The sequence below is a fragment of the Manis pentadactyla genome, chromosome 4 (assembly GCF_030020395.1).
Source record: "Manis pentadactyla isolate mManPen7 chromosome 4, mManPen7.hap1, whole genome shotgun sequence".
Taxonomy (NCBI): Eukaryota; Metazoa; Chordata; class Mammalia; order Pholidota; family Manidae; genus Manis; species Manis pentadactyla.
Window position 1 is genome coordinate 58,422,015 of NC_080022.1, and position 24,463 is coordinate 58,446,477.

The following is a 24,463-nucleotide window of genomic DNA, read 5'->3' on the forward strand; positions in this document are numbered from 1 at the left end:
GGAAAAAGCCCCTATACCTGAAGATGCTTGCTATACAAACAGCTGCAGCTGTGGGCAGCCCCCAAAGTGGAAGGCTGTGGCTTTCCATACTAAGACTGAGACAATATGCATGGAGGACAGAGAGGGGAAGAGCAGTCATTGGGCTGATCTGCAGGAAGTATGGTTCATGATCACCCAAGAGTCCTCCCCAATAGTTGTCTGTACTGACAGCTGGGCCATCTATCGGGGCTTGACCCTGTGACTACCAACATGGTACCACGCCAACTGGATGGTTGGTCACTGGCGCCTTTGGGGGCAAGAGTTGTGGCATGACCTATGGGCCTCTGGTCAGACTAAGACAGTTACCATATATCATGTGACTGGCCATTTGCCTTTGGCATCCCCAGGGAGTGATGAAGCAGACACATTGGCCCAGGTGCGTTGGCTAGAAGAAAAGCCCGAATAGGATTTAATCTGAATAGGACTGATGTAGTCCAATGATTATATCAGCATTTGTTGCACATAGGGCAAAAGACAATGTGGGCTATAGCCCATCAGTGGGGCTTGCCGTTGACCTCTGAAGAAGTCAGCAGAGCACAGGAGTGCCTTGTATGCTCTAAAAGGGACTTACACCAAGTCCTGCAGCAACATGGGACAATAGTAAAGGAGCCAATACCCCTTGTCAGGTGGCAGACAGACTATATTGGGCCTCTACCCATATCAGAAGGATATCAGTATGTCGAAAAAGCTACTGGACTGTTGGTTACTCTTCTTGCAAACTGTGCAGGTCAGCAAACCACCAAGAGAGGCTTAGAGTGTCTCTTTGAAGCCTATGGCCGGCTGCAGGTGATTGAGAGCGATCAACGCACCCACTTTACTGGACATGGTTCCAAGAATAGGTGCAGCAATTAGGGATAAAGTGGAAGTTTCATGTGCCCTAAAACCCTACCAGGGCAGGCATGATAGAGAGGTACAGTGGTTTGTTGAAATCTGGCTTGAAGTCAGACACCAATAGTCTACGGGGCTGGTCAGTCCACTTACAGACCAGTGCTATGGCATTTGAATGAGCAGCCATGAAAAGGGGCCTTGAACCCTGTGGACACGCTAACACACACTGCTGCCTCTTCTATACAACTGCATGTGCAAACCAACGAGCAGTTACTGAAGCCAGGATATGGCCAGCAGAGCAACATCCTGCTGCCAGCCCCAACTGTGCTAAACTCTGGACACACTGTTGAGTGGACATGGCCCTGGACATTCTGACACATGGGCCAGTGACGGCTGGCCCTTCTGGCACCTTGGTGATGAGACCTGGAAGCTGGCCTCCAGTGTGTTCCTGGAGTAACAGCAGAGTGGCCTCCATAGATCATGGTAGTGTACCCAAAATATCCAGGAGGTAACAGCATCTTACAGGGAAGTTTTGTTTTATTTTTGTGGCCAGTTCATGTGCCTAGCATACCTTATGTATTGATCCATCTGTAACTCCCACAGGGTAGGGAGTAAAGGTTGGTATACTAGAGCAGGATGAGACATCACTTCTGCCACTGTACTATCATAGGGCCACTATCTTGCCTGCATCCTACCTGAGGGACAGGATTTGCCTATGCTAGTGTCATTAAAACACATATCTTATTGCCCTTAAGGTTATTCTCTTCTATAGTCCTTGCAGCTTGGGTCCAACCCCTGGCTACAGCTGCTGCTTGCTTGAGTGTGCACAGAGCTCCCTACCAGTTCAGCTACCGTCCTCCTATGGAGCGGACATGCTATGGACTTAATCTGGATAGGACTTTGAACCTAGCTGGATCCTCAAGCTTGAGGATTATCATGATTTTACCGCTACCTGTATTTCTGTTGTTATTGTCTGTTTACAGTGCTCCAGGTTTCTCACAGAGAGGCCATTGCAGAAGATGGGGAGCAAGTAGCTATAAGGCGAGAATTCTGGAGAGGTGGCTTGTGGGGTAAAACTGCAATATTTCCAGAAGTCTAGCCAGGCCTTATATTTACATATCAATAGGTGTTTCTTCCCACAGCCTCTGGGACAAGACGTAGAGAGAAGCTGCTCTCTCCTCCCCACTGTTGTGTAATTGGTCCAACACCTGTCAATCAAGGGGGATCTGCCCACAGAATTTCTCCTGTGAAGGGTAGGAGGGGAGATGATCACACACTAGGACAGAAGAGACATAGGAGTGTGAGCAGAGGCCAGAAGGAAGAACAAAGCTGGGCTTCATCGTGAGCAATAAACAGGTTCCTCTCAATCTAGTTTTTCCCGAGACTGACTTCAGTCATACCAGTTTATTTGCCCAGCTCGCGGAACACACTTCTCCAGGAGCTACAATATGTCAGTAGAAAACAGCAAATTAAAACAAATAAGGAAGTAACACTGCACATCTATTAGAATGGCTAACTCCAAAAACCTGATAATACCAGGTGGTAGCAAAGATAGAGATCAAGAACTTTCATTCACTGCTGGTGGGAATGGTAAAATAGTACACCCACTTTGGAAGACAGTCTGGCAATTACCTACAAAGCTAAGCACAGTCTTACCATATGACCCAGCACTCCTATGTTTACAGCTCAGCAGGCTGAAAACTTACATCCACACAAAAACCTAAAGACAGACAGTTGCTTCACTTAAAATTTGCAAGAACTGGAAGCAAACAAGATGTCCTCCAAGAGGTGAATGGATAAACAAGATAGTACATCCATACCAGAGAATATGTCAGTGATAAAAAGAAATGAACTGTCAGGCCACAAAAAGACATCGAAGAACCTTAAATACATACTGATTAGTGAAAAAAGTCAGTCTGCAAAAGCTACATACTGTGATTCCAATTATATGACATTTTGAAAAAAGCAAAACTATGTAATGACTAAAAAGATCAGTGGTTGCAGGGCTTCAGGGGAAGCAGGGTAAGGAATGAAAAGCTAGAACTCGGAATTTTTAAGGCAGTGAAACTATTCTGTATGATACTGAAATGGATACATGCAATTATGGATCTGTCAAAACTTACAGAACTGTAAAACACTGAGAGTGAACAGTAATGGAAACTATGGACTTTTATTAATAATAATGTATCTCAAGTAATGCCTCACCTGGAGATATATAGGCATAAAATCATCAAGAAAGAGCAATCATTGTCATACATCCAAACTCCTGGACCTTCAAAGACTGCCTTTACAAACCTCACAAAAAATGCTTTCTTAAGTCCCTGATTTTCTTGTCGGCTCCCTTGTGTACAAACTGTCTCTAATAAACTCTTCCTGCTTTCTTTCTTGGGATAGTGGAGGGGAGTAATAATTATGTATCAATATTGGTTCACTGATTATAACAAATGTACTACATTAATACAAGATGCTAATAATAGAGGAAGTTATAAGCTGGGGGAAAGGATAGATATGGAAACTTTCTGTACTGCCCAATTTTTTAGAAACCTAAAGCTGGTCTAAAAAAAACTTTAAATGTGGTTGTTTGAGGAAAACACAATTCTTATTACTGTCATTGTTGTTAAAGTACAGGATTGTGAAAAGAGATGGGAGGCCTTATTACAGATACTTAAGGGTAAGATTTCAAAAGGCTTTTGTATGTTGCACTAAGAACGTTATACTAATTCTTGTGAGCTATATGGAACCATTAAATATTGTGATATAATAAGACCTGTGTTTTTGAAAGACAACTCTTGCTAATGACATTGAATTAGAGCATGAGATTTAAAACCAGAAGCCCAGGAAACCACTAGATTGGATATAGTAATGATAACAGCAATACCCAATTTTTATGTGTACTTTTTAATGTACCAGGCACTTTATGTGTATTATCTCACTTAAATATTACTTGGTCCTATTACTACTCCCATATTATGAGAAAACAAGGCACAGTGAAATTAAGTATCTCAAAGTTACATGAGCGGAGATATGGAATACGGAGATATGGAGAAAAGGAATATGGCCATATCAGGGACTACAAATAATTCACAGTGACAGTGGTATGGGTGTCAGAGGTTGAGTGACAAGAAATAAAGTTGAAGGTTACATCTAGATAGAGGAACACCTTCTTTATTATGGTAACAAGACTGCTTTTTGATGCATAAGTTACAAATACCATGTGTCTCATCCATTCATATTTCTTTTCTCCCATGAAATACTGCACATTAACTCATTCAATAGCATTTATTGTGTACATACTATGCACCAGATATTATGAAAGGTTTTGGTTATTCAATAACCTAAACAAGTCTGATCCATTTCATCATGGAGCTAAGAGTCAAAATTAATTTGCTCTCTAAAACTTTAACAGACTAAACCATTTGGGTATATCAATAAATGCATTCCAATATACCACTCAGCATTTGACATTATTAATTAATTAATTAATTTTATATTACTATTTATTCCTTCCACAAATGCTTAATAATAACCTATGGCACAATTGTCTAGAAAACTACAACCTTCCAAGACTGACCAAGGATGAAACAGAAAATCTAAACAGACCAATTACCAGCAACAAAATTGAAGTGGTAATCAAAAAACTACCCAAGAACAAAATGCCCAGGCCAGATGGATTCACTGCAGAACTTCAACAGACATATAGAGAAGACATAATACCCATTCTCCTTAAAGTTTTCCAAAAAATAGAAGAGGAGGGAATACTTCCAAACTCATTCTATGAAGCCAGCATCACTCTAATACCAAAACAGGGCAAAGACACCACAAAATAAGAAAACTACAGACCAATATCCCTGATGAACATAGATGCAAAAATATTCAACAAAATATTGGCAAATGGAATTCAAAAATAGATCAAGAGGATCATACACCATGATCAAGTGCGATTCATCTCAGGAATGCAAGGAATGGTACAACATTTGAAAATCCATCAACATAATCCACCATATCAACAAAAAGAAGGACAAAAACAACATGATCATCTCCATAGATGCAGAAAAAGCATTTGACAAAATTCAACATCCATTCATGATAAAAACTCTCAACAATATGCATACAGAGGACAAGTACCTCAACATAATAAAGGCCATATATGACAAACCCACAGTCAACATCATACTTAACAGTGAGAAGCTGAAAGCTTTTCACCTAAGATTGGTGAACAAGAAAGGGATGCCCACTCTCCTCACTTTAATTCTACATAGTACTGGAGGTCCTAACAACGGCAATCAGACAACACAAAGAAATACAAGGCATCCAGATTGGTAAAGAAGTCAAACTGTCACTATTTGTAGATGACATGATATTGTATGTAAAAACACTAAAGGCTCCACTCCAAAACTACTAGAACTAATATCTGGTGCAGGATACAAAATTAATACACAGAAATCTTTAGCTTTCCTATACACTAACGATGAACTAGCAGAAAGAGAAACCAGGAAAACAATTCCATTCACAATTGCATCAAAAAGAATAAAATACCTAGGAAAAACCTAACCAAGGAAGTGAAAGATCTATACCCTGAAAACTACAAGACACTCTTAAGAGAAATTAAAGAGGACACTAACAAATGGAAACTCATCCCATGCTCTTGGCTAGGAAGAATTAATATTGTCAAAGTGGCCATCCTGCCTAAAGCAATCTACAGATTCAATGCAATCCCTATCAAAATACCAACAACATTCTTCAACGAACTGGAACAAATAGTTCTAAAATTCATATAGAACCAAAAAAGACCCTGAACAGCCAAAGCATTCCTGAGAAGGAAGAGTAAAGCAGGGGGGATCTCGCTTCCAAACTCCAAGCTCTACTTTAAAGCCACAGTAATCAAGACAATTTGGTACTGGCACAAGAACAGACCCACAGACCAGTGGAAGAGAATAGAAAGTCCAGATATTAACCCAAACATATGTGGTCAATTAATATATGATATAGGAGCCATGGATATACACTGGGGAAATGACAGCCTCTTCAATAGCTGGTGTTAGCAATACTGGCAGCTACATGTAAGAGAATGAAACTGGATCATTGTCTAACCCCATACACAAAAGTAAATTCGAAATGGATCAAAGACCTAAATGTAAGTCATGAAACCATAAAACTCTTAGGAAAAAACATAGGCAAAAATCTCTTGGATGTAAGCATGAGCAACTCCTTCATGAACATAGGCAAGGGAAAGAAAAGCAAAAATAAACAAGTGGGACTAAATCAAACTAAAAAGCTTCTGTACAACAAAGGACACCATCAGTAAAACAAAAAACATCCTACAGTATGGTAGAATATATTCATAAATGATATATCTGATAAAGGGTTGGCATCCAAAATATATAAAGAGCTCATGTACCTCAACAAACAAAAAGCAAATAATCCAATTAAAAAATGGGCAGAGGAGCTGAACAGACTGTTCTCTGAAGAAGAAATTCAGATGGCAAACAAGCACATGAAAAGATGCTCCACATCACTAATCATCAGAGAAATGCAAATTAAAACCACAGTGAGATATCACCTCACACCAGTAAGGATGGCCACCATCCAAAAGACAAACAACAACAAATTTTGGCAAGGATGTGGAGAAAGGGGATCCTTCCTACACTGCTGGCAGGAATGTAAATTAGTTCAATCATTGTGGAAAGTAGTATGGAGGTTCCTCAAAAACTAAAACTAGAAATACCATTTGACCCAGGAATTCCACCTAAATTCCTAGGTGTTTACCCTAAGAATGCAGGAGCCCAGTTTCAAAAAAACACATGCACGCCTATGTTTATCGCAGCACTATTTACTATAGCCAAGAAATGGAAGCAACCTAAGTGTCCATCAATAGATGAATGGATAAAGAAGATGTGGTACACATACACAATGTGTATATTATTCAGCCATAAGAAGAAAGCAGATCGGTTTACATTTTGGCCAGCAGAATCCCTTCACCAGAGATTCCCGGACCAAAAGTTGAAACCGAACAGGGCTGACCGAGCTAGTGGAAATGTGACAAGTGCCTGAATTAGAGCCCGGGGATGCAGCTACGAGCCAGAGGCAAAGGTGGCCAAAGCCAGGCCAGAGGAAAGAGAGGCTCCAGGCGCAAGTGTTTTCTGAAAGGACGCACGATCGGGTCGTACGTCTGGATCTTACCTTCACTGAGGTTCCGACCCGACAGATTTAACTGGCCGCTCTTCCTCGCCGCCTTCAAAAGCCCCTGCGGTACCGAAGCACCACAGTATCTCCTCTCAGTCCTGAAACCAGCCCGCGGATCCCGCTCCGCCACTCCCTTGGGGCGCGACATGTTCAAACCCACAGGTCCAGAAGCAGAGCCCTGCCCGTGACGCTTAAAGGTGGCGCCACTGTAGCACCGCGCCCCTGCTGTGAGCGCGCGCTCGCTGCGCTGGGCTCGTGGCCTGGCTCTGGGCCTTCACTCTCCGTGGCGCGGCCCAGATGTCGTCACCCTGAGCGCCTGGGGCTGAAGGAGACAGGAGTCCTTCCCGTTGCCGGTGCTGGCCGTGCGTCTTGGAATTACTTTGCTCAAGTAAGTGCGTTTAATGGACTGAAGAGGGCCTTTAGGGTTTCTTGTTTGCCCTGTTACTGCTACTCCAACCTTCTCCTCTGTGCTCCCGTCGTGGCGAGAGTATGGGGAAAGGCTAACCTTGCCTTCTCTCCTCGCCTGGCCTGGATGCGGGCCTTGACTAAAACTTGAGACTTGGGCGCGGTCTGCAGTCTCTCTGGACCCCAGCCCGTGTTTGTCGCTTGTGAAGGTGGTGCCAGGCCTCCGGCCGGCGTGCAAAATAAATCAGATTTCTGTTCTTCGGGCCTATACACCGACTCCTAGAATTAGTGCACCTTGCCCGTTGTATTTACTTTATAGCCCAGCACAGGTGGCAGTGTGAAATGGAAGGGTTCGCCACAGAGGAGAAAAAAAAAAAAGCTCAATAGTAAATGTCCTCGCTACTGGACAGTTTAAGGAAACTAGTGGAAGTGCATGCTTTAGTGTAGCGAGAACAGCTCGGACTTTGAACTGCAGAGATGCGAGTTCGAATCCTAGTTTCTTCTGTATTTCACAAACTAACTTCAGGCAGTTTGCTTGACCGTGGTTAAAGCTCTCACCTTTTTCGTTAATTTAGGGATAATAATTCCTATCTAATTAGGGTTTTTAAGTAATTAAGTGAAGGTAAAGGTTTAAATATTGACCTGTTGGTGAGGAAAGGGACTCCAGTTCAGAATAGAAAGTGAAAATTTTGTTAAATAAGTCAGTTTTCTTACTGTCCGAAATGCACAACTTTACTGATTCAACAAATAATTAAGAATTAGACATCTTTAGTACTGTACAGAGTGCTAGACTTTTCTTCTGCCTGAAGTGATTTTGTTTTGAAAAGTATATGCTGTGATATATCCTCCTATGCTCACATCAACTCAACTGGGGATGAAGAGGATATTTGAAACGTAGGTTGATGGCCCACTGATAAAATCTGCATCACACAGTTTTGCCTGAGTCCAGGTTCTTCCTACGTGTAAAATTCGATTTTTAACCCTATTTTTTCTTCTTAGTTTTATACAATCATTTACACTAAAAGTGAACAGTTGAAAAGTGCCATAGTTAAACTACCAGGCAAAAGAGAATAGGTTTTAATGCAAGGATTATAGAAGTTTTTGTAAGGTCACTGTTGAGCCCCTGAATAAGTGCCAGGCTTAGTACTAATAATACCTGTTTTGCTCTCTTATTTATAGCACAAGACCAATTTTGCAGATGTAGAAATTGAGGCTAAAAGGGATTAAGAAACTTGCCAAAGATCACAAGTTTCTATAAGTGGCCAGGAATATTAACCTTTCTTCTTAATCCAAACTTTGTTAGTCCTCCAAAATCTTTCTTGTTAATTATTATGATTTGTCCAGTGGCTTTTATTTTGTTATTTTCACTTGCTTTTATTCTGGAACTGTTTTAAGAGATACTTCAATTATGTTTTAAAAGAGATTTATTTATTAGGAGAAACCTTTTTCTCTTCTTTAGGATGCAGCAGGCCTACCTTTGGAGGATGAATTGCTCAAGTATAAAATGTTACAGTAGTCACCCCTTCCTCTTCAGTACAACTTTTTTAAAAATTAAGGCAAAGCATATTTTTATTTATTGTGCTTCTACTTGAAGTTAAACGTTTCATTGTCAACATTTAATTATAGTATCATGTTGAAACATTGTTGCATTTTATGAGAAATATCATGTTTAATGGCAAAGTAATTCTGAAAAATTGAAGTGAATGTACACTTGTGGTATACTTCAGTAGATATAAACTGACATCTGTAAGAATTTTACTAGTATCTATTCATAGTACACTGTGTTTTGTACCTGTGTAGCAAATGCAGATTGAGCAAGTGAGGGTAAAAATTATTACCACATGGAATCGGGAAATTTCTTGTTTTTTGTCTCAAATTGATGGAAACTGAAAGCTTTGAAGAACTAGACTTGAGCTACTTTATGACAGCATAGTTATTTATGGTTATATTTGTGGGACTTTATATCAACTATATTACTTTAGGAAGAATGTATTACACAAACAAGCAAAAGAACCAACCCTTTTTCACATGAGCATTTAAGTGGAAGTATTTGCTTTTTTGAGAAAAAAATATTGTTAAAATACTATGAAATGGATGTCTCTTTTTTGTAACAATTTGTCTAGCTACAATTTATTATATTCACTTTAGTAAAATAATGGAAGGTTTCACTCTCCTAGCTTCTTTGCAAAATGAAAAAGAAAGTGAAGAAACCAAAAATATTTGGAGTCTAAGAATTACATCAGCCAAAATATGCTGTTTTGTTACATAACGGAAAGTAAGACTATTATCAAAGTAAGATAGAGTGTCTTATCTCTACTAGTAAAATTTAATAAGACATTTCCAAATACGGCTGTATTACTCTGAACATTGCTACACATTAGATTTTTTTCAAAACTGAAAGATAAAATTGATAAGATGGATTTATTGAGACAAATGGAAAAATTGTGATAAAGAAAGGAAAATGACACTAATTCATGCAAAAATTTTTGCACACATTTGTTTAAAATATGTTATCAAAAGAGCAAAGTGAGTTTGCTTTGCAGACATTTCTAGGAACTTTGTGTTTGTGTAAAGTAACAGATTTAGATTTAGCCTATTTTGAATCAGTATTTGTTTACCTTTCAGAATATTTCCTTATCTGTGAGCACAGCTATTTTATGCGAAAATTATTTATTGAGAGAACCGGTTTACTTTTTAACAGTGTCATTATTGATTGGAGTTGTCGAACCTAACCTGTGTTGGTTAAAATAACTGAATATTTTCTTAGTTGGACATTTTACATTCCCATATACTTACTATTCAAAGTTTTCTTTATGTATTTGTCCCTTACTCTTTTAATAAGTTGCTTTAAATTATCAAAATTGAGAGCAAAATTATAGGATGTGGGATCTTCATGTTTTAAATACTCAATTTTAAAGGTGTTTGTTGCAGGTGTCTGTTTCCTTTGAAATTTTTAGTTTTCAGTTCCAAATTTGTTTCTTATTCAGCTCTGTAACTGCCAACTTTTAAAAGTAATCTGTAAAAACATTCTATTCTGTTTATTTGAAGGCAGAACAGATTTTGCATTTTTATTCGTTATTTCAAATGTGACTTTGAATTATATTTTGTTATTGGAGCTGTGTGTGGTAATTTTTTTATGATGAAGACAGTGCATTTATTTTAGATTATTCATTTGTATATTTGTTTCCTGTGTTTTTGTTTTCTTTTGAGTCACGAAGCAGTGAGCTTTCTCTAGGATATTTACTATTAGATTCAAATGTTGGGTCTTATATTTCTCTCTACGTTCAGTACAAAAGAATTTTAGTCCACCAGCCTTAAGAAAATATCATTTTCATTTTCTTGTTAGAAAAAGGCTTTTATTTTTATGAACTAGCATCTTTTCATGTGAAAAAAAGTGGAGAAACTAGTTAAAAAAGCATTTTTATCCTAATTACTTGTAGTTTTATTTTTTGGTTGTTTCTTTGTATTGAAAAAGGAAAGCTGAAACAGGACTGGTTATAAAGCATTCTTATTCCATTAAATAAAAAACACTGTAGTATTGCTTATTGGTTTTTCTAAAATCAGCTGAAAATGGTTTCCATTATTCCCAGTGATTCTTACTCCTAACCTTTAATAGCTGTTTTCTTGCTCATTTTTTTAAGATTGATGTATTTTGTGACTTAAAGTCTTAATTTCAACAGTAATTGTATAGGTTTTATGAATTTGTTTGCTTTTAAAGTAGTAAAGCAACACAAAGAGAAAATTAGGGCACCAAACCCTAGAATGTATACCTTATAATACCATTCTGTCTTCATGTTCATACATACAAAACCATTACCGAATAAATCTGCCTAAAAATTAGTTCTAATCAAAATCAACTATTTTAAAATTTGACTTTATATCACCCACAGCTGACAATTTTGTTCTGTTGGATTCAACTTGTAACTTCATTTGCTCAATACTTCAAAAAGAGAGATTCAGTGATTATACATGGCACATATTGTTCTGTATGAGCCAAGCTTTCCATCTGTTTTATGTCTTAATAACACAAGATAGGTCCCTGAGACTTTATTCTTTGTGTAAGATAAGTTGGTAAGGGGGAGAAATATGAAAATTTGATGGTTTGTTGACAATCATAGTCAATAGATTTTAATTTAAAAATTTGATACTCAAATTTAGAGGTGGAATATTCATACTCACAATTGCAATTCAGATAATTGCTAATTTACAGCATGGATGGATCTAGAGGGTATTATGCTTAGTGAAATAAGCCAGGCGGAGAAAGACAAATACCATATGATTTCACTTATTTGTGGGATATAAAATCAAAGCAAAATGGAAGGAACAAACAGCAGTAGACTCAGACACTGAGAAGTGACTAGTGTGTACTGAGGGGGAATGGGGAGAGGGATGGGAATAAAGGGGCACAATAATTCACAATCATAGTGTAAGTTGATCATGGGGACTACTGACACACTGTGATGTACATTTGAAACCAACATAACATTGTATATTAACAACACTTTAATAAAAAAAAACTTACTGGGAGAAAAAGGTAAGTGCTAGTTTTGCTAGTTTTTAACATTCAAACCCCTTCAAACACCCACTATTTTGTTCTCCATAAATTTTTTTTCTTAGCCTTTAAAAGATCACAATTACATATACTTAAATAATTTGAAAGGTACCATCAATGGGATGCTGCAATATTAGTGAACATTTAACTACTTGATCTCAACTATGCAAATCTCTGAACCCAGTTTTACTCATCTTTCTAGAGATACATGTTTTGCACTCATCACTAAATTTATCTACCATTAATATAGCATTATTTACCATTAAATACTTAAATTATTTTCCATGTTTGAGATACTGACTTTTTTGCTTTTCTTTTTAACTCATTTCCACCATCACTTCCCTCCTTCAGAATAATTATTTGGTCAATGTCTCATATGCTTTAGATTTAACACAGGCTAAATTGTGGCTTGAAACTAACCGCAATTCATAGTTTCATCAAGTGACTGGGGTGGCAGTTGGGGGAAAAAGTATTAGGCCTTTAGCTTTAGCATGTGTCAGGAATTCAGATTGTTTCATATACTTAATATTTTCCATTGTTTTTTTTATCTGCACTTTGGACATCGGTAGTATTGCTTTGACCCATGTCACAGTACTTTTAATTTAAGATTAATTAAACATATGTGCAGTTGTTTGTGACTTTTGGCAAGAATTGATACTCTTACTCTAAAAATGTAAAAGTAATTGAAGCCTTCCTACAAAGATTTTTCTATGACACATTTATGTTTTATTAAAAAGGAATATTTTGTTTAGCCATCGTCTATCTATACATGTTAATGGTAAAGTGCTACTTTAGAATTAAAATGAATATGAAAAGTTGAGATCTGTTGGTGTCATGTTTCCATTGCGGGAACCTTCTAAAGAAGAAAGAGCATCTAATAATAGTGTATTTCACATATTTACTATCACTTAACAGTTTACAAAGTATTTTCATATTTTTCAATAATGTTCTAAGGTAAGACAGAAGTATTGTTACTAATTTGTCCATTGAAAAGATAAAGAAATTGAACACACTTTCCTGTAAGGATATATATTTGTGACTGCCTATGTGCTGTAGTAGGTGCCTCAAGTCCATAATATCACTAATCTTAAAAACTGTAGATGGTATCACTATTCCCATTTTTCATATAAGGGAGTTGAGACTTACTCCTGGCTAATGATAGGCAGGCAGCACTTGTTAGAGTAGTTGAGAACATGCATAGGTGAGTGGAATAGAGGTCTTTTACTTTTTTTTACACTAATATACTGTAGTTTGAATATTTAACATTACTTTATACTATTTAGCATTTATTACTTTATAATGTTCTTTAAAACTAAGCCACAAAAAAACCTATGTTAAAATGTGGGATCTTAAATAAGAAACTCTTCTCACCATATAAATTAACACATTTGATTCATATCTTTCATGTGAATGATGAAGTGAAATAGTCCAAGGTAGTACTAGCCTAAAATAGAGTGATGGCATCAAATGGAATCCAACTGAGGTAACCATTCATTTTTTACAATGAAATATTTTGTCTGTAAAGTAGGGATTATAACTACTTAATATTTAACTTTTCTAAGCATTTGTCTTAGTATTCTCACTTCATCCTCATAACAACACAGTGAGGTGGGTATTATTATTATCACCATTTCAGATGAAGAAATTGAAAAACAGTAAGCCAAAGGTCACAATTATCTTAATTGGTGGTAGAGCCCCTTAAGTTTGACCCTAGGCCTGCATTCTTAGTTATTGCAGCACCTTTTAAAAATGTTTAAGGATTAAAAGGCATTTTAAAAGCATTCACTTAATGTAGGTCCTATTACTGAGTTGAGTACACTTTTGTTTTTATACTTTTGTATTTACCAGTTTTATTAGACTCCTGAGAAATAATTTTCCATCATGAAGAGAAAGAAAAGTTTTAAGCATGGTGGGGGGAAGCTCAGTTGTAGAATATCTAATTCCTTGACTAGGGAAAACTAATATTAAAATGCTTGAAACTAGAGTGAAGATACTTATAACTCTACTAGATTTTTTTTTCTTTTTTAAGATTCTGAAGCATTCCCCCAACAGCCTTTCTCAAATGAGACTCCCAAAGGGTCTTACATAGTAACATACAGGACAGTATTGAGTAGTCAGTACCTGTAGCTTCCCCATCCAAATATTCCTCTTGACCCCATTCAATTCAAAAAAACCAAACGAATCTATACAAATTGTGATTTTCCAAGAAATATGTATGTTCCGTAGCTGAGAATACTATGCACATTGATATAGTTACCAATATCTTAATGCCCAAACTACTAATTCCTCTGTTAGTCATAAAAACAAAGATTTGAAAAATGGCATAAATTTTTGCCTACATTTTCAAGGTGTACACAGACACTGCCCTGTCACTTCTTCAAATGTACATATAGAATCATTGCTGTTAATAGACCATATAAATTAAAAAATATGAAACAAGTATTTGGAAATATTTTTTTTCGTTTGATTTTTATACTTGATTTATATGTGGATCCCACATTTCTCCCTTTATTATTATTATTATTTTTAATAAAATGCTGAAGTGGTAGGTAGATGCAAGATAAAGGTAGAAAACATAGTTTAGTGCTGTAAGAGAGCAAATGTAGATGATCAGGTGTGTGCCTATAGACTAAGTGTTAATCCAAGCTAGACAAGGGCAACAAAACATCCACAGATGCAGAAGATTTCTCTCAAAACGGGGGAAGAGGTTCTAAGCCTCCCCTCTGTTGGTCCCCAATTTCTCACCTGATGGCCCCCCTGCGACTGTGCCTGTCTTAGGTTGTTCCTCCCTTGAGGAATCTTACCCGTCTCTGGCTAACCAGTCATCTTCTGGGGCCAAACAGGGAAATGTAAAGTTGGTAAGTGAGAGAGAAGCCATATTGTTTGAAAAGGTTAGCTTTTTACTTCTTTGCAGATTTATGCCCTGTGGCTTCTATGTCCAGCATTTGTCTTGAGGTATCTTTACCACTTGGAGGAATTATGATACTCGGTAAATTCGATATGAGGCACAAATTCTATTTAAGGGTTGTAATTAGGAAGGAAGAAGAAAAGCTATAGAAGTAGCAGATGGAAGAAAACATGGGAATATTGATTATTTCTTTGACATATCCTCTTGTAGAGTAACTTAAGCATGTATAGGTTTTAAACTACTAATTAAATTGCGCACACACATTAACATAACCAAAGCAGACCTACAATTACCAGCCATCTCCAGTGAAACCAAGGAAACCAGTTAGGCACCCTAGGCATTTGTGAAAACTTATCTATGACATGATGGATATTGTCTAACTGAATTTGAATAGTTTGAGAAAAATCAGACAAATTAAAACAACACATTCCTGGGAACTGTTCACATCCCATATGATCTTTTAACACTATATAGGCTATAGTCGCAAGATTTTGGAGCGCTGCAACTTGCACTTCTCCTAATTCTTGGTTGAGTTCCAACAGTATAGATCCAGTCAAATTTGTTGTTTTACTGTATGCACAGGCCAGCTTAGATATCTCCTTCTTCATTCCAATGGCAATTCCAGGAACCGGTGGGATGAATGCAGCTACAACTGCAACAGCGCCAGGATCTTTGCTGAAGTTTTTTGATGATCATCTTCTGGAATGACTCTTCCAGAGAATGTTGATGTTGGAATTTCTTCTTCATATCGTATCTTAGTTCGTTTTCTGGGTAGCCAAATTAGACTTTGATCCTCTGTATAAACACAAACAGACCCTATGCGCACACTTTGATATGCCCTTTATACCATTGTGAAGAACTTATTGGAGGTCACCACACAGGAACTGCTTTTTTTTTTTTTAAGAGAAAGGAATATTATCAGAAAAATGTACTTCCATAGCTGATCATCTGACACCCTTTAAATGATCAAAATTAAGGATATTTAAAGCATGCATTAATCGTTGATTTACAGTTTTATCCTGTCAGGGAGTAATCCCCCTTTCCTTTTTTTTTTTTTTTGTTATCATTAATCTACAATTACATGAAGAATATTATGTTTACTAGGCTCTACCCTATACCAGGTTCCCTCTATAAACCCCTTTATGGTCACTGTCCATCAGCATAGCAAAATGTTGTAGAATCACTACTTGTCTTTGTGTTGAACAGCCCTCCCCTTTCTCCCACCCCCCCATTATGCATGCTAATCTTAATACCCCCCTACTTCTCCCCCCCTTATCCCTCGCTACCCACCCATCCTCCCCAGTCCCTTTCCCTTTGGTACTTGTTAGTCCATTCTTGGGTTCTGTGATTCTGCTGCTGTTTTGTTCCTTTAGTTTTTCTTTGTTCTTTACTCCACATATGAGTGAAATCATTTGGTACTTGTCTTTCTCCGCCTGGCTTATTTCACGGAGCATAATACCCTCTAGCTCCATCCATGTTATTGCAAATGATAGGATTTGTTTTCTTCTTATGGCTGAGTAATATTCCATTGTGTATATGTACCACATCTTCTTTATCCATTCATCTACTGATGGACACTTAAGTTGCTTCCAATTCTTAGCTATTGTAAATAGTGCTGCGAAAAAACATAGGGGTGCATCTGTCTTTTTCAAACTTGAGTGCTGCGTTTTTAGGGTAAATTCCTAGGAGTGGAATTCCTGGGTCAAATGGTAAGTCTATTTTGAGCATTTTGAGGAACCTCCATACTGCTTTCCACAATGGTTGAACTAATTTACATTCCTACCAGCATTGTAGGAGGGTTCCCTTTTCTCCACAGCCTCGCCAACATTTGTTGTTGTTTGTCTTTTGGATGGTTGCCATCCTTACTGGTGTGAGGTGAAACCTCATTGTAGTTTTAATTTGCATTTCTCTGATAATTAGCAACATGGAACATCTTTTCATACGTCTGTTGGCCATCTGTATTTCTTTTTTGGAGAACTGTTCAGTTCCTCTGCCCATTTTTTTAATTGGATTATTTGTTTTTTGTTTGTTGAGGTGGGTGAGCTCTTTATATATTTTGGACGTCAAGCCTTTATCGGATCTGTCATTTACAAATATATTCTCCCATACTGCAGGGTTCCTTTTTGTTCTATTGATGGTGTCTTTTGCTGTACAGAAGCTTTTCAGCTTAATATAGTCCCACTTGTTCATTTTTGCTGTTGTTTTCCTTGCCCGGGGAGATATGTTCAAGAAGAGGTCACTCATGTTTATGTCTAAGAGGTTTTTTCCTAAGAGTTTTATGGTTTCATGACTTACATCATTTGAATTTACTTTTGTGTATGGGGTTAGACAATGGTCCAGTTTCATTCTCCTACATGTAGCTGTCCAGTTTTGCCAGCACCATCTGTTGAAGAGACTGTCATTTCGCCATTGTATGTCCATGGCTCCTTTATCAAATATTAATTGACCATATATGTTTGGGTTAATGTCTGGAGTCTCTAATCTGTTCCACTGGTCTGTAGCTCTGTTCTTGTGCCAGTGCCAAATTATCTTGATTACTATGGCTTTGTAGTAGAGCTTGAAGTTGGGGTGTGAAATCCACATTTTTATACCTTATTCTTCTTTCTCAGGATTCCTTTGGCTATTCGGGGTCTTTGGTGTTTCCATATGAATTTTTGAATTATTTGTTCCAGTTCATTGAAGAATGTTGCTGGTAATTTGATAGGGATTGCATCAAATCTGTATATTGCTTTGGGCAGGATGGCCATTTTGACGATATTAATTCTTCCTAGCGACGAGCATGATAGGAGTTTCCATCTGTTAGTGTCCCCTTTAATTTCTCTTAAGAGTGACTTGTAGTTTTCAGGGTATAGGTCTTTCACTTCTGTGGTTAGGTTTATTCCTAGGCATTTTATTCTTTTTGATGTAATTGTGAATGGAATTGTTTTTCCTGATTTCTCTTTCTATTGGTTCATTGTTAGTGTATAGGAAAGCTACAGATTTCTGTGTGTTAATTTTGTATCCTGCAACTTTGCTGTATTCCGATATCAGTTCTAGTAGTTTTGGAGTGGAGTTTTTAGGGTTTTTTATGTACAATATCATGTCATCTGCAAATAGTGACAGTTTAACTTCTTCTTTACCAATCTGGATTCCTTGTATTTCTTTGTTTTGTCTGATAGCCATGGCTAGGACCTCCAGTACTATGTTAAATAACAGTGCGGAGAGTGGGCATCCCTGTCTAGTTCCTGGTCTCAGAGGAAAAGCTTTCAGCTTCTCGCTGTTCAGTATAATGTTGGTTGTGGGTTTATCATATATGGCCTTTATTATGTTGAGGTACTTGCCCTCTATGCCCATTTTGCTGAGAGTTTTTATCATGAATGGATGTTGAATTTTGTCAAATGCTTTTTCAGCATCTATGGAGATGATCATGTGGTTTTTGTTGATGTGGTGGATGATGTTGATGGATTTTCGAATGCTGTACCATCCTTGCATCCCTGGGATGAATCCCACTTGGTCATGGTGTATGATCCTTTTGATATACTTTTGAATTCAGTTTGCTAATATTTTCTGGAGTATTTTTGCATCTACATTCATCAGGGATATTGGTCTTTAATTTTCTTTTTTGGTGGGGTCTTTGCCTGGTTTTGGTTTTAGGGTGATGTTAGCTTCATAGAATGAGTTTGGGAGTATTCCCTCCTCTTCTATTTTTTGGAAAACTTTAAGGAGAATGGGTATTATGTCTTCTCTGTGTGTCTGATAAAATTCCGAGGTAAATCCGTCCGGCCCAGGGGTTTTGTTCTTGGGTAGTTTTTTGATTACCGTTTCAATTTCTTTGCTCGTAATTGGTTTGTTTAACTTTTGTGTTTCTTCCTTGGTCAGTCTTGGAAGGTTGTATTTTTCTAGGTTGTCCATTTCTTCTAGGTTTTCCAGCTTGCTGGCATATAGGTTTTCATAGTAGTCTTTAATAATTCTTTGTATTTCTGTGGAGTCTGTCGTGATTTTTCCATTCTCATTTCTGATTCTGTTGATTTGTGTTGATTCTCTTTTCCTCTTAATAAGTTTGGCTAGAGGCTTATCTATTTTGTTTATTTTCTCAAAGAACCAGCTTTTGGTTTCATTGATTTTGCTATTGTTTTATTCTTCTCAATTTTGTTTATTTCTTCTCTGATCTTTATTATGTCCCTCCTTCTGCTGACTTTAGGCCTCATTTGTTCTTCTTTTTCCAGTTTCGATAATTGTGACGTTAGACTATTCATTTGGGATTGTTCTTCCTTCTTCAGGTGTGCCTGGATCGCTATATACTTTCCTCTTAAGAGTGCTTTCGCTGCGTCCCACAGAAGTTGGGGCTTTGTGTTGTTGTTGTCATTTGTTTCTATATATTCCTTGATCTCTATTTTAATTTGTTCGTTGATCCATTGATTATTTAGGAGCATGTTGTTAAGCCTCCATGTGTTTGTGAGCCTTTTTGTTTTCTTTGTAGAATTTATTTCTAATTTTATACCTTTGTGGTCTGAAAAATTGGTTGGTGAATTTCAATATTTTGGAATTTACTGAGGCTCTTTTTGTGGGCTAGTATGTGGTCTATTCTGGAGAATGTTCCATGTGCACTTGAGAAGAATGTATATCCTGTTGCTTTTGGATGTAGAGTTCTGTAGATGTCTATTAGGTCCATCTGTTCTACTGTGTTGTTCAGTGCCTCCGTGTCCTTACTTATTTTCTGCCCGGTGGATCTATCCTTTGGGGTGAGTGGTGTGTTGAAGTCTCCTAAAATGAATGCATTGCAGTTTATTTCCCCCTTTAGTTCTGTTAGTATTTGTTTCACATATGCTGGTGCTCCTGTGTTGGGTGCATATATATTTAGAATGGTTATATCCTCTTGTTGGACTGAGCCCTTTATCATTATGTAGTGTCCTTCTTTATCTCTTGTTCCTTTCTTTGTTTTGAAGTCTATTTTGTCTGATATTAGTACTGCAACCCCTGCTTTCTTCTCACTGTTGTTTGCCTGAGATATGTTTTTCCGTCCCTTGACTTTTAGTCTGTGCATGTCTTTGGGTTTGAGGTGAGTCTCTTGTTAGCAGCATATAGATGGGTCTTGCTTTTTTATCCATTCTATTACTCTGTGTCTTTTGATTGGTGCATTAAGTCCATTTACATTTAGGGTGACTATTGAAAGATACGTACTTATTGCCATTGCAGGCTTTAAATTCGTGGTTACCAAAGGTTCAAGGTTAGCCTCTTTAGTATCTTACTGCGTAACTTAGCTCGCTTATTGAGCTGTTATATACACTGTCTGGAGATTCTTTTCTTCTCTCCCTTCTTATTCCTCCTCCTCCATTCTTCATATGTTGGGTGTTTTGTTCTGTGCTCTTTTTAGGAGTGCTCCCATCTTGAGCAGTCCCTGTATGATGCCCTGTAGAGGTGGTTTGTGGGAAGCAAATTCTCTCAGCTTTTGCTTGTCTGGGAATTGTTTAATCCCGTCATCATATTTAAATGATAGTCGTGCTGGATACAGTATCTTTGGTTTAAGGCCCTCTGTTTCATTGCATTAAATATATCATGCCATTCTCTTCTGGCCTGTAGGGTTTCTGTTGAGAAGTCTGACGTTAGCCTGATGGGTTTTCCTTTATAGGTGACCTTTTTCTCTTTAGCTGCCTTTAAAACTCTTTCCTTGTCCTTGATCTTTGACATTTTAATTATTATGTGTCTTGGTGTTGTCCTCCTTGGATCCTTTCTGTTGGGGGTTCTGTGTATTTCCATGGTCTGTTTGATTATTTCCTCCCCCTGTTTGGGGAAGTTTTCAGCAATTATTTCTTCAAAGACACTTTCTATCCCTTTTCCTCTCTCTTCTTCTTCTGGTACCCCTATAATACAGATATTGTTCCTTTTGAATTGGTCATACAGTCCTCTTAATATTTTTTCATTCCTGGAGATCCTTTTATCTCTCTCTATGTCAGCTTCTATGCATTCCTGTCCTCTGGTTTCTATTCCATCAATGGCCTCTTGTATCTTATCCATTCTGCTTATAAATCCTTCCAGAGTTTGTTTCACTTCTGTAATCTCCTGGCATCTGTGATCTCCCTCCTGACTTCACCCCATTGCTCTTGCATATTTCTCAGCATTTCCATCAGCATGTTTATGATTTTTGTTTTGAATTCTTTTTCAGGAAGACTGGTTAGGTCTGTCTCCTTCTCTGGAGTCTCTGTGATCTTGGTTTGCCTGTAATTTTGCCTTTTCATGGTGATAGAAATAATTTGCAGAGCTGGGACGAGTGATGGCTGGAAGAACTTCCTTTCTTGTTGGTTTGTGGCCCTCCTCTCCTGGGAGAACAGCGACCTCTAGTGGCTTGTGCTGGGGCAGCTGCGCACAGACAGGGCTTCTGCTTCCTGCCTGGCTGCTATGGAGTTTATCTCCACTGTTGCTGTGCCCGTGGCCTGTCTCGGGCCGCTGCTCCAAAATGGTGGAGCCGCGTTGGAGGGGGAGCGGCTGGGAGGCTATTTATCTCCGTGAGGGGCCTCCATGCTCCCTGCTGCCCAGGGGGTTAGAGTGCCCAGAGACCCCCAGTTTCCCTGCCTCTGGACTAAGTGTCCCGGGGCGCTTCCATCCAATTTTGGGGTCCCTGTCCCTTTAAGACTTCCAAAAAGCACTCGCCAAAAAAAAAAACAAAGAAAGAAAAAAAAGCCGCTCGCTTTTCTTTGTCCTATGGCGCCGGCCTCAGGGACCGGCTTACCGGTCTTGCTGCCCTGTTTCCCTAGAATCCAGGGCCCCGTGCACGCACTGTGTCTGTGCTCTGGTCCGGATGGCTGGGGCTGGGTGTTCAGCAGTCCTGGGCTCCCTCTCCCTCCCACTCTACCTGCTCTTCTCCCACTGGGAGCTGGGGGGAGGGGCGCTTGGGTCCCACCATAACGGGGCTTGTATCTTACCCCCTTCACGAGGCGTTGGGTTCTCGCAGGTGTGGATGTGATCTGGATGGTGTCCTGTGTCCTCTGGTCTCTATTCTAGGAAGAGTTGTCTTTGTTTTATTTTCATAAATATATGTGGTTTGGGGAGGAGATTTCCACTGCTCTACTCATGCCGCCATCTTGGCTTGGTATCTCTGGAAATATTTTAAGTAGACATTTCCTGTCCTGCTGTGTGTATTGGTCTTTCCATCCATCTATCCATCCATCCCCTAATACTAACTCATCCTTTAGTCTCTCCCCTTCATTTACATGGATCAGAAGAAGGGGAAACATGAGATTCACAATTTTGATTTTAAAATAGGTGTTAATATTTATAGACTTATCCAATTTATATAGTTAGAATAAAATAGAAACACAGTTTTCTAAATTGTAGAATTAGAAATAGGAATTAAAATAGATGGGAATATAAGTTTCTTAACAATAACAGAATTGTAAGCAGCAATTTATCTCCTAGTTTTTCTTACTGCATTCTATATAGCTGTAGGGAAAAAAATATATAGCCAAATACTTTGAGAATTTATTTCAAATTTCCCTGTAAATCTAACAAATGCATCCCATCTGCATCCACGAAACCTTTGTTGAGCAGATTATGTGAAGCATTTCTAAAGTTTCTAGCACATAGATGATACTTTGTAAGTTTTTGTCAAATGCTGACTTTGTTCCAGCATAATGTTAGGCATCAAAAACATGAAGATTAATACAATCCTTCCCTGTTCTCAGAAAGTATATTTTCTATCAGGGAAGAACTGCTTAACAACTAATTTGATAACAGACCTGTTGCTTGTGCAGATTTACCAAATTGTTTCTGGATGGCTCCACCATCTTTTTAATAGTGTGAAAGTGGTGGCTAACAATAGCAGAGGTGACTTCACTTATCCAACTGGCAACATGGTGTTCAGTAGGTAGAGGGATTGTACATATCTGTGCCTATTCTATCTTTTAATTGAAGAACTTCCTTCTAAATACATAAGATCTTTTTTTTCCTGGAAATATCTTTATTACAAGTGTTCTTTTTTTTCCCCACTTTTATTGAGTTATAATTAACATACAGCACTGTCAAAGTTTAAGGTGTACAGCATAATGATTTGACTTAGATACATCATGATATGGTTACCTCAGTAAGTTAATAGTTAACTTCCGTTATCTCATATAGATACAAAAGAAAAGAAGAAAATATACCTTCCCTGTGATGAGAACTCTTAGGATGTACTCTCTTAACAACTTTGATATGTATGACATCATACAGTAGTGTTAAATATAGTCATGATGTTGTACATTATTTATCTTAAAACTAAAGTATATACATTGGACACTGTCCTCTGGAAGATTCCCCACCACTACCACCACCCCAACCACCTGCTTTTGGTAACTACAAATCTGATCTATTATTCCATAAATTAGGAGTTTTTTGTTTTTTAGATTCCATGTATGGATTCCTACAGTATTTGTGTTTCTCAGTCTGATTTATTTTACTTAGTATGATGCCCTCTAAGTCCATCCACGTTGTCACAAATGGTAGATTTCCTCGTTTTTATGGTGAATAATATTCCACTGTATATACATACCACAATGTATTTACCCATTCATCTGTAAATAGACACTTAGGTTGTTTCCCTATCTTGGCTAGTATAAATAATGCTGCTCTGAACATGGAGGTGCAGACCTCTTCTTCAGTGTTTTCATTTCCTTGCCAGAGATGGGACAGTTGGATCATACGGTAGTTCTAGTTTTAATTTTTTGAGGTAGTGGCTGCACCAGTTTACAATGCCACCAACAATACACAAGAGTTCCCTATTCTCCACATCCTCCCCAGCATTTGTGATCTCTTATCTTTTTTATACTAGCAATTATGGCAGGTGTGAGATGATGCCTTATTAGGGTGTTAATTTGCATTTCCTTAATGATTAGTGTTGCTGTGTATCTTTTCATACCTGTTAGCCATTCATATATCTTTTCTAGACAAATGTCTATTCAGGGACTTTGCCCATTTTTTAATTGGATTATTTGTTTGTGGCTGTTGAGTTGTATGAGTTCTCTATATTATTTTGTATATTAACCCCCTATCAGATACATTATTTGAAAATATTTTTCCTATTATATAGGTTATATTTTTGTTTTATTGATGGTTCCCTTTGCTGTGCAGAAACTTTTTAGTTTATGTAGTCCCACTTGTTTATTTTTAATTTTGTTTTTTGTGGTTTTGGTGTCATGTCAAAAAAAAACATTGCTAAGTCCAAGTCAAGGAGCTTTCTTCTTATGTTTTCTTCTAGGAGTTTTAATGGTTCCAGTCTTGAATTTAAGTCTTTAATCCATTTCAGATTAATTTTTGTGACTGGTGTGTCTAGTTTCATTCTTTATGGATGAGATCTTTTAGAAGCTTGAGATTGGAAAGAACTAAAGCTTGTTCATTACAAGTGAGGAGATTGATATTGTTTCTGTGGATTTGTATTAAGCAAAAAAATATGATTTCTAATATTCTCTGATAGACTTTCCAGCCAATATCAAGCTCCAATGTAAATTTTTCTTAGTGTGGTAGTGGTGGTTCCCCAACTATGAGCAGTAGGATACTAATATGGGTAGTCTATTGTTATTTTCTGTATTTCTAAAACC

The 24,463-nt window shown here is 37.8% G+C and overlaps 2 protein-coding genes across 3 annotated transcripts in view; one reads left to right on the plus strand and one right to left on the minus strand.

Annotated features, from left to right (window-relative positions):
• LRRC40 (leucine rich repeat containing 40) overlaps positions 1-7,267 on the minus strand; it is a 67,601-nt gene extending 60,334 nt beyond the window's left edge. Inside the window, exon 1 of the mRNA XM_036890167.2 lies at positions 7,048-7,267. Coding sequence (XP_036746062.2) covers positions 7,048-7,198 — 151 coding nt within the window. The 5' untranslated portion in view covers positions 7,199-7,267. The remainder of the gene's footprint in view (positions 1-7,047) is intronic.
• A 44-nt stretch (positions 7,268-7,311) lies between these two features.
• The window catches only part of SRSF11 (serine and arginine rich splicing factor 11), a 46,043-nt gene continuing 28,891 nt past the window's right edge, over positions 7,312-24,463 (plus strand). The window contains exon 1 of one of the 2 annotated variants that reach the window (XM_036890168.2): positions 7,312-7,438. The gene's annotated coding sequence lies outside the window, so the exon portion shown is untranslated. The remainder of the gene's footprint in view (positions 7,439-24,463) is intronic. The other variant, XM_036890169.2, reaches the window with a different exon arrangement.